Here is a 10,749-nt window from a genome sequence, read left to right on the forward strand (position 1 = left end):
TGGCCAATAAAGTGGTGAACAAGGGTTTTCGGAATTAATTCAAGTATATTAATGTTTTGGTATAATGGTGAGGGTTTCCAACCTTGTTAAAATCCCAGCCTCCACAGCTTACAACCCAGCTTTTCAGGCCAGGGCTGGTAAACTAAGAAGGGTACTGTTTCTGCAGCTATTCTGCACTGAACAGTCTGGAGTTAGTTTCCACTATGGCAGCCGGAACGCTTGTGACCAAGCCAGAGTCCAAGGACAAGAGAAATCAGTGGGGTCAGGTTCAGGCAAAGATCAGGACCGGCAGAAAATGGAAGTATCCGAGTCATAAGCAAAGGTCAGGACCACGAGCAAATATCCGAAGTCCAGGAAACAAGCCAAAGGTCAAACACAGAAAGCAATCCAGGGATAAGCACAACATGACAGGAGCAGGTCAGCAGCCAAGAACTGAACGCTATAACCAGCAGGGAGGCCCTCCCTGCGTTATAAAGATAAGAGGACCAATGAGAAGAGGGGAGCCACAGGGGTGGGAATCAGACTCAGATGATTACTTAATTATTTACAGTGCGCACGCGTGCCCAGCTGTCAACGAACTGTGCCGCAGAGGTGATATCAAAAGCGTCCCGGCTATTGCCTTGGTGACAGCCGGGGTGCATGGGCAGAAGTGACATCCCGGTCGTCATGATGATGGCAGGGACGCGAGATGCAGGCAGAGCGAGCCGCAGTGGCTGGTGGAGAAGCCGCAGCTCGTGACACTAGGTGCAGGGCATGCTGCCTGTTTTTTTTAAAAAAATATTTATTCATTATTTTAAATAATGCACTGCTGTCTTTAGTATAGGTGCCAATTTTTTACATTACTCAGAGTGCATCTGGAAATGCTTTATATGACATTATTATTATTATTATTATTATTATTATTGTTATTATTATTAATAATATTATTATTTTGAGGTATGTCTATTAAATAACGAGACTGTGATTCCACCTAGTAAACAAAGCAGTCACAACCGGTTATAACTGCATACATAGTAACATTGAACCGGTCTGAACCTGCATGACAAGCTGCAACACTATGACGTTCAGTTGATTGTGAGTTGCCATTTAGTTTGGTTGTGTTTTCTGTAGAGTGCCAAAAAATGCTAAGTTTAAAAGTTGAACAACGTGTCAATTTGAAATTTTTAGTAAAATTGCACAAAACACCAACAGAATGTTTTCAAATGCTTACTACGGCCTGTGGGAATGGCTGCCTGTCTTGTGCGCGTGTTTTGGGTGGCAGAAAAGATTTAGCGAGGGCCGTGAGAATGATGAAGATGACCACCGACTCGGTGTTCGAATGATAGATGAAACCGTGAACATTGACAAAGACACCGTATGGAAAATTTTGCGTGAGGATCTTAACATGACGGAAGTTTGTCCAAAGATGGTCCAAAGGATTCTCACACCAGAGCAAAAAGAACGTTGCAAGTGTAACCCCTGGGGATGCTGCAGTTGGACTTGAGCACCCAGGGGCTAATAATCACACTTGCATCAGTAAGAAAAGAGATGCATATAGCTATTTACCAGTCAAGGAGAAGGAACTACATCTCCCAGAATGCTGTTATGAAGAGGGGGCGGAGCCTAAGAAGACTGAGAAACCTGAGGGCGGAGAGAGAGAGGGAGAGAGGAGCATCCTGGGAGAGACTGAGCTGTGTGACCAGTTCAGATAGGTGACCCTAGGCAGAAGGGCACTGGATGAGTGATCTGAGCAGAGAGAGCAGTCTGCAGAGATATCAAAGCTCGGTGCAGTTCTGAACAGAACCTGCTGGAAGCCACAGTTTGAAGCTGTAGGAGGAGGTTTGCATGCATCTCTGAAGAAGGACATTTTACAAGTCAGCCATTTTGGAGATAATCAAGTTCAGACCTGTGACACACTGGTGCAGATAAGTTACTGGTTATTTTTATCTATCTGTTGTTGTTCAAGTGGGGTTTGGACTATATCTGGCCACAAGGGCTGAAGAGTTAGGGATAGATGGGTGGGCAGGTAAATATGCACCAAGTGTGTGTCTAATCAGCACTTGTGGAACTACAAGTCCCAGGATACAAATTAGAAAGGATTTTACAGTTGTTGCTAGAGGAGGGTCTGCATACTGTGACTGCTGTACCTCACTGCAAGTGATTTAAAGACCTCCAACATCTGCAAACTGGACACATGATGTTTCCATGCCATGCTGCATACATACAGAAGGGCCCCAACTTGCAGTGCACTGCTCTATTTGTGTGGTGTGTTTGAATACTGCTGTGTGTGTTTGGCAGTACATTGTAGGGCTATAAGGGAAAATATATAAATTCACCCTGCAAGATATTCACAGTATCAGGAGCAAGTAAGATATCTGATATATTTTTTCATGTGTATAAAGCTGTGACAGTTAATGGTTATATTGTTATATATTATATTATATTGTATGCTGTTATTGATTTATTGCGAGTTTTTGTGTTAACTTGGTGTGCATAGTAAGAAGTGGTGCGCCACTTTCATCCACACTGTTTTATTACTGTATTGTATTGTTTGCACTATTATTTCAAATTATACCAAAGTATATTTTTCTATAAAATTACAAAGCTGCATTTAGGATTTCCATTTAAATAAATGTGCCTGGCTGGCTTTTGCAGCACACATTTTGTCACAGAGTGTTAATACTGGGCAGGGGGTTTCCCGAATCTCCCCCTGGTGTATCTTTGGAACACCCCCCAGAAGAGAAAGCAGAGATTCGGGTGGAGGCACTGAAAACCAAGTACCAAGGTGAGAAGCATCTGCGTGGTTCAATATATATATATACCCTCACAACGCTTAATACACAAGGGGGTGTTACAGTGGAGGCACTGCTGAGATACTGAAGACACACTCAGTGAAACCCATCAGCACAGACGTCATGGATAGTATAAGAGAAGAAGTGTTTCTGTGGTGTGAACAACAGACTGTGGCCCCAACTCGATGTTTAGGGGTCTATGGTGACTCTCAGGGAGTGACAGATGAGGAAGTCCTGCATGTGCTCCACAGGATTTATGGGGTAGAACATCCTAAAATCCTTGGATGGAAAGGTAGAGATCAGCATAAGACCAGTCTGATCCTCTGTGAGACGCAAGCAGAATTGGATAAAGATTTTCTTCCCTCCCTCGTTTCTGGGCCACAAAAACAACAATGGCATATTGTGATACCGTTAAAGCCAAAACAGCTAGTCGCAGCACCTCTTAATGCTGAACTTCCAGATGGAGATATTAACCGACAAGTATTCCCTCAGGCCAGGGAAGAGAATTCTCAGTCACCCTCCAGTACTAGGAAAACTGATGAGGATCAAAGCGAACTGTTCCTCACTGCTGTACAGAAACTGGTAGACCAGTTAGGAAAGTCACAGCATGAAGGGGGCTACAGAAGGCTCCGGCTCTTCTCAGGAATAAAACCAGTCCCTACTGGGGAAGAAACTTACGAGGCATGGAAAGAGATGGCTTCCCAATACCTGGAGGAATGGCATTGCTCCGAACCCTATAAGAGACAGCGGATCGTTGAAAGTCTGCGAGGTCCCGCTGGAGAACTAATCCAAGCTGTACGGAGAAGTGACCCCCAAGCCACTGCACGACACTACTTAGCGACTCTAGATCAGGAATATGGAATGGCAGAGGATGCAACAGATCTGCTCTATCAGCTACGCCACACCTATCAGGAGTCAGGGGAGACATTGTCCAATTATATCTATCGGCTGGACAAGCTGATCCACCTTATTGTGTCAAAGAAAGGAATACCCCTAGCAGAAGTAGACGACAGGCGTATGCAACAGTTGTTACGGGGTGCTCTGTCCCATGACCCAGTAGCGATGAAGATAAGAAATGCTCAACTGGGACAACCATCACCTACTTTTCTTCAGTTGATACAAGATGTTAAACAAGAGGAAGCTATAGTTAAATCCCGAGAGAGGGTGACCAAGAAAGTCAAGGTCGTACAGTCAAAGCCCGAGGCTGACCTTCCCAGCACTGAGTTAATGAAGATTGTGGAGAAACAAGGTGAGCAGATTGCTCAGTTGTTGGAGATGCAGAAGCAGATTCAAGCACAGATGCTGAAATACCACACTACCGAGCAACTGCACCCGAACATCCACCCCCGGCAAGTTCTCGAAGCTAACACTACTCGGAAACAGAACAATTGTTTCACTTGTGGAGAAGTTGGGCATCTCGCTAGACAATGTCCTCAGAGGAAGGGAGGAAGGTGGTCACCCTCACCATCCCACCGGGATAGGAAGCTTTCGGAAAACTGAAAGGGAGGACCAGGAACCCCCACACTGGCCCTCTAAAGAAAGCTGACATTAACACTGTGGGGAACTCTCACCTGGAATGGGGTCTTTTGCCCAAAGGATTGCTGGGACCTTCTCCTCACGTGCCGGCATGTCTAAATGGGAGACCTTGTATGGCCTTGCTAGATAGTGGTTCACAGGTGTCCATTGTGTTCGAGAAGTGGTACCGAGATAATCTATCTGACTTGCCCATAAAGCCATTGTGTGGACTGACCATCTGGGGTCTGAGTGACAAGAATTATCCCTACCTTGGGTACATCACTGTACCTTTGAAGTTCCCACGGGAAGTAGCTGGAATAGAAGAAGAGGTGAACGTGCTTGCACTTGTCTGTCCTGAGGCCGAAGGAGAACCTCGAGATGTCTCAGTGATTATTGGAACTAACTCCCATTTGTTCGAGATACTGGCCAACTGGTGCCAAGAGGTGGGAGGAGCAAGTTATAGTAAAACACTTAAGATTCATCCTATGTGCCTTGCTGCTTATAAGAAGAAAGAGGAAAAAAAATCTCAGAAAGAAACCACATTACAAATAGGAAGTTTTGATCAATGCTTTAATGGTAGTGATGCTAGTCAAGAAGACCGACACTGGCTAGTTATGCAAATGCTACAAAGAGAGGCTGCTTTCTCTTCGGGGGACTGGGATTTAGGTCTAGCGACAGGAGTGGAGCACCACATAAGGCTAACGGACGACAGACCTTTCCGAGAACGGTCAAGACGCCTAGCCCCTGCTGATTTGGATGATATTCGGGAACATTTAAGGGAGATGCTAGAGAATGATGTGATTGAGAGATCTGAGAGTCCCTATGCTTCTCCTATTGTGGTGGCTAGAAAGAAGACGGGAAAAATACGGATGTGCGTGGACTACCGGACATTAAACAAGCGCACGATTCCTGATCAGTACACTGTCCCTAGGATAGACGAAGCCCTTGATTGTCTTCAGGGAAGCAAGTGGTTTTCTGTGCTAGATCTACGCAGCGGGTACTATCAGATATTGATGAGTCAGAAGGATGCTGAGAAAACCGCCTTCATCTGCCCGGTTGGATTCTTTCAGTTCAAAAGATTGCCACAAGGATTATCAGGGGCTCCAGCCACTTTCCAACGATGCATGGATGATGTTGTGGGTGACATGAATTTCAGGGAAGTGCTGGTATACTTGGATGATTTGATAGTATTTGGCCAAACATTGAATGAGCACAACGAAAGACTCCTCAAGGTATTGGATCGCTTAATAAAGAAAGGGTTGAAGTTGTCCCTTGACAAGTGTAGCTTCTGTAAAACCCAGGTCAAGTATGTGGGATATGTTGTGGATCGGGAAGGAATTTCTACAGATTCAGCGAAGATAGAAGCGGTGAAAGAATGGCCTCGACCAACAATACTTAAGGAATTAAGGTCTTTTTTGGGGTTCTGTGGCTATTACAGAAGGTTTGTCCCAAACTACAGTAAACTTGTCAAGCCTCTTACAGATCTAACTCGAGGTTATCCTGCTCCAAGAGGTTCCCATCGGAAAGAGAAACCATTGTTCCGGGTAAATGATGCGTTCGGGGAAAGGTGGAGTGAGGCTTGCGAACAAGCTTTTGAAGGATTGAAAACCTGCCTGATTCAAGCGCCTGTTCTGGCATATGCCGATCCAGAGTTACCATACATTCTGCATGTAGATGCCTCCTTTGAGGGACTTGGGGGAGTGCTATACCAAGTGCAAGAAGGAAGGTTAAGACCAGTCTATTACATCAGTCGAGGTCTCTCACCCAGTGAACGGAACTACCCGGTGCATAAGTTGGAGTTCCTGGCCCTTAAGTGGGCAGTTGTTGACAAACTTCACGACTACTTGTATGGAGTACCATTCGAAGTGCATACAGACAACAATCCCCTCACATATGTGCAGACCACAGCAAAGCTAGATGCAACTGGGCACAGATGGTTGGCGGCGCTGGCCATTTACAATTTCACAATAAAGTACAGGCCTGGGAGAAGAAATGTAGATGCCGATGCTTTGTCAAGATTACCGGGAAGGTTTGTGGAATCTCAGGAAGAAGAATGGATAGAGTTGCCAGCTCCAGAGGTGAAGGGGATGTGTCACGAGGGACGTGTGGTCGTGCCTCCAGTCAAAGAATGCTTAACAGCTCTAGGGGCAACGACAGATGCACTACCAAGACAATATTGCTGGCTGAGTCAAATGGAGCTCAGTGATCTTCAGAAGTTGAGTTCAAGCCAAGTCAAAGAAGATCAGCAGAATGACTCCTCTATAGCAGCAGTTAGGTGGTCTGTTAAACACAGACAAAGAATCCACCCGAGTAGTTTGAAAACGGAGGAAGCTATTTTGCTAAGCAGACAGAGAGAGTCATTGGTGGTGAAGCAGGGGCTACTGTATAGAGAAACCAGCCGCAAAGATGGCAGAGAGAGGAAACAGCTAGTATTGCCAAAGAAGCACCGTCCCATGGTTCTCCGTGCGTTGCATGATAAACACGGCCACCTGGGAATAGAGAAGACCATGAGTTTAATTTCAGATAGATTCTACTGGCCGAAAATGGAGATAGACATTGAGAGTTATTGTAAATCTTGTGGGACATGCATACTTCGAAAATCCCTCCCAGAAAAGGCTGCCCCCTTAAAGAATATATCCAGCAATGGGCCTTTAGAGTTAGTCTGTATTGACTTTCTATCAGTGGAACCGGATGAAAGCAACAAGTGTAACATTCTAGTGGTGACAGATCATTACACCCGTTATGCTCAAGCCTACCAGACAAAAGACCAGAGAGCTGTGACCGTGGCAAAAATCCTATGGGAAAAGTTCTTTGTCCACTATGGACTGCCTGCCCGCATTCATTCAGATCAGGGTCGGGATTTTGAGAGCAAGCTAATAAAAGAACTGTGCGAGGTCTGCGGGATAAAGAAGTCCAGGACTACTCCTTTCCATCCCCAAGGAGATCCGCAGCCGGAGAGATTTAATCGGACCCTTCTCAGCATGATGGGCACTTTGGACACTAAAAAAAAGGCACATTGGAGTAGGCACATCAGCCATTTGGTCCACGCCTACAATTGCACGAAAAACGAGTCCACGGGGTACTCCCCATATCTCTTAATGTTTGGAAGGGAGGCTAGATTACCAATCGATATCTGTTTTGGAATGGACACTGCTGATCCCCAAGAAAAGCCCCATTTGAAATATGTGGAGCAGCTGAAACAAGAACTAAAGGAGGCCTACAGACTAGCGGAAGCAGCTGCATCAAAAGCTGGACAACGAAACAAGGGTCGTTATGATCTACAGGTCAAGGAGCATATTCTGGAGCCAGGTGACAGGGTTTTACTTAGACACTTGGGCCTCCCGGGGAAACACAAGTTAGCCAATCGTTGGCGAAAGGATCCTCATGTTGTGGTTGCAAAATTGCCAGACATCCCAGCCTATCGAATTAGGCCCGAGGGGCTAACAGGCCCTATAAAGACATACCATCGACAACATTTGCTTCCCATCAGAGATGGTGTCCGGTTTTGGGAGGAGCCTGAAACAGATGAGCCAAAAGTGTCCACACCCAGAAGATCACGGCGAATCAGAGAACCGACCACAGAAGAAGATGATGGAGATGATTGGGGGTATGATGCTCCAGGTAAATTGGGAGAAATAGATTGGAGACAAGATATCAGAAGGCTCACTAGGTCTACCGAGGGGGCCGTTGTAAGACCTCCACAAGTAGAAGAAAGGAGAACTATGCCTGCCATTTCAGATGAAAGTGTCAACCCAAGAGTAGCTGGACGGTTGGATTCTCAGTGTTCAGTAGAGGAAGGCTCTAACCAGGAAGTTGACATGGATGGGGACGTCGTTGATCCAGATGGAGGATGCACTGAACGCCCCAACAGGGTGTTGGGGGGAGAGGAAGGGAACCCACCAGTCCAGGGTCGGCCTAAAAGGACCCCTAGAGCCCCAATGATGTTGACTTATGATAGTCTAGGTCATATGACTGAGATTCCTAAGGTGATTCATCCTAGCTGGGTCTATCAGTGGCCATATCTGACTCCCATATCTGTTATGCCAGGGCCTGTTGTGTATGGATGTGAAAGTGTATTTAGACAGGATGTCTTAACCCCTTTAAATTTGCAGGATGTGGGACAAGCCTCATCATTTGTTCATTGTGGACTTGCCCCACAGGGGGAGTGTGTAACCCCTGGGGATGCTGCAGTTGGACTTGAGCACCCAGGGGCTAATAATCACACTTGCATCAGTAAGAAAAGAGATGCATATAGCTATTTACCAGTCAAGGAGAAGGAACTACATCTCCCAGAATGCTGTTATGAAGAGGGGGCGGAGCCTAAGAAGACTGAGAAACCTGAGGGCGGAGAGAGAGAGGGAGAGAGGAGCATCCTGGGAGAGACTGAGCTGTGTGACCAGTTCAGATAGGTGACCCTAGGCAGAAGGGCACTGGATGAGTGATCTGAGCAGAGAGAGCAGTCTGCAGAGATATCAAAGCTCGGTGCAGTTCTGAACAGAACCTGCTGGAAGCCACAGTTTGAAGCTGTAGGAGGAGGTTTGCATGCATCTCTGAAGAAGGACATTTTACAAGTCAGCCATTTTGGAGATAATCAAGTTCAGACCTGTGACACACTGGTGCAGATAAGTTACTGGTTATTTTTATCTATCTGTTGTTGTTCAAGTGGGGTTTGGACTATATCTGGCCACAAGGGCTGAAGAGTTAGGGATAGATGGGTGGGCAGGTAAATATGCACCAAGTGTGTGTCTAATCAGCACTTGTGGAACTACAAGTCCCAGGATACAAATTAGAAAGGATTTTACAGTTGTTGCTAGAGGAGGGTCTGCATACTGTGACTGCTGTACCTCACTGCAAGTGATTTAAAGACCTCCAACATCTGCAAACTGGACACATGATGTTTCCATGCCATGCTGCATACATACAGAAGGGCCCCAACTTGCAGTGCACTGCTCTATTTGTGTGGTGTGTTTGAATACTGCTGTGTGTGTTTGGCAGTACATTGTAGGGCTATAAGGGAAAATATATAAATTCACCCTGCAAGATATTCACAGTATCAGGAGCAAGTAAGATATCTGATATATTTTTTCATGTGTATAAAGCTGTGACAGTTAATGGTTATATTGTTATATATTATATTATATTGTATGCTGTTATTGATTTATTGCGAGTTTTTGTGTTAACTTGGTGTGCATAGTAAGAAGTGGTGCGCCACTTTCATCCACACTGTTTTATTACTGTATTGTATTGTTTGCACTATTATTTCAAATTATACCAAAGTATATTTTTCTATAAAATTACAAAGCTGCATTTAGGATTTCCATTTAAATAAATGTGCCTGGCTGGCTTTTGCAGCACACATTTTGTCACAGAGTGTTAATACTGGGCAGGGGGTTTCCCGAATCTCCCCCTGGTGTATCTTTGGAACACCCCCCAGAAGAGAAAGCAGAGATTCGGGTGGAGGCACTGAAAACCAAGTACCAAGGTGAGAAGCATCTGCGTGGTTCAATATATATATATACCCTCACAACGCTTAATACACAAGGGGGTGTTACACAAGGAATGTTGTGTTGACATTCTACAGCAACTTGACACAGATCCAAACCTATTTCATAAAGTAATCACTTGTGATGAGACCTGGATCTTCCAGTACGATCCTGAAACCAAAAGACAGTCAATGCACTGGAAAACACCGTCATCACCAAGAATGAAAAAAGTTTGTCAAAGCAAGTCAAAATTCAAAGCAATGCTCATTGTTTTTTTTATATCAATTGTGTAATTTTGGAAGAATGGGTTCCAGAAGGCACAACAGTTAATCAGCATTATTATAAGGAAGTTTTGCAAAAGCTGAGAGAAAGAGTCAGAAAGAAATGGCCGCAACTGTGGAAAAATGGTTTATTTCTTCACCAGGACAATGTGCCTGCTCACACAGCACTTTCTGTGAAGCAGTTTTACACGCTTGAACATCCTCCATATTCGCCCGATTAAGCACCTTGTGATTTTTAGCTTTTCCCAAAACTTAAATCAGTGCTTAAAGGGACACATTTTGAGTCAGTAGATGCTGTAAAGTAGAAAACATCAGATATGTTGAAACAAGTGACAGAAATTGATTTGCTCAATGCCTTCGACCAGTGGAAAACAAGACTACAGCGATGTATAAGTGCAAATCGGGAGTATATTGAAGGGGACAAACATTAAATTTGTAATACCAATAAATATAGGTGAGTTAGTTAATCAGTCTCGTTATTTAATAGACATACCTCGTATTATTAATCTTTATTTATAGGGTGCCACAAGGTTTCCGTAGCGCCATACAGAATACAGACTGTGGACCATACAGGGTAGAACTATACAGAACAATAAACAAAAGATCTGTATCAGGAGAGGAGGTGTTGAGTTGACTGTCATCAGCGTAGAGCTGATATTGCAGACCGAAAGAGGTGATGCGATCACCCAGGAAGGTTGT

General features: G+C 44.9%; 2 protein-coding genes across 2 annotated transcripts; both read left to right on the forward strand.

Moving 5' to 3' along the window:
• The first annotated feature begins 1,766 nt into the window (after positions 1-1,766).
• On the forward strand, positions 1,767-4,271 carry LOC142158992 (paraneoplastic antigen Ma1 homolog). The gene is made up of 2 exons (XM_075213480.1): positions 1,767-2,345; positions 2,635-4,271. Exon 2 carries the CDS (start codon positions 2,895-2,897, stop codon positions 4,269-4,271), a length of 1,377 nt encoding a protein of 458 aa, XP_075069581.1. The 5' UTR covers positions 1,767-2,345; positions 2,635-2,894.
• A 3,147-nt stretch (positions 4,272-7,418) lies between these two features.
• LOC142157823 (uncharacterized) lies at positions 7,419-9,837 on the forward strand. The gene is made up of 2 exons (XM_075211359.1): positions 7,419-9,349; positions 9,639-9,837. The coding sequence occupies exon 1, from the start codon at positions 7,430-7,432 to the stop codon at positions 8,693-8,695; it is 1,266 nt and encodes a 421-aa protein (XP_075067460.1). The 5' UTR covers positions 7,419-7,429; the 3' UTR covers positions 8,696-9,349; positions 9,639-9,837.
• The last annotated feature ends 912 nt before the right edge of the window (positions 9,838-10,749 follow it).

The sequence above is a fragment of the Mixophyes fleayi genome, chromosome 5, assembly GCF_038048845.1.
Source record: "Mixophyes fleayi isolate aMixFle1 chromosome 5, aMixFle1.hap1, whole genome shotgun sequence".
Lineage (NCBI taxonomy): Eukaryota > Metazoa > Chordata > Amphibia > Anura > Limnodynastidae > Mixophyes > Mixophyes fleayi.

What these genes read in the sequence shown, in the direction of transcription:
- LOC142157823 (XM_075211359.1), top strand. Translation starts at nt 7,430, where the DNA reads ATGGACACTGCTGATCCCCAAGAAAAGCCCCATTTGAAATATGTGGAG.
- LOC142158992 (XM_075213480.1), top strand. Translation starts at nt 2,895, where the DNA reads ATGGATAGTATAAGAGAAGAAGTGTTTCTGTGGTGTGAACAACAGACT.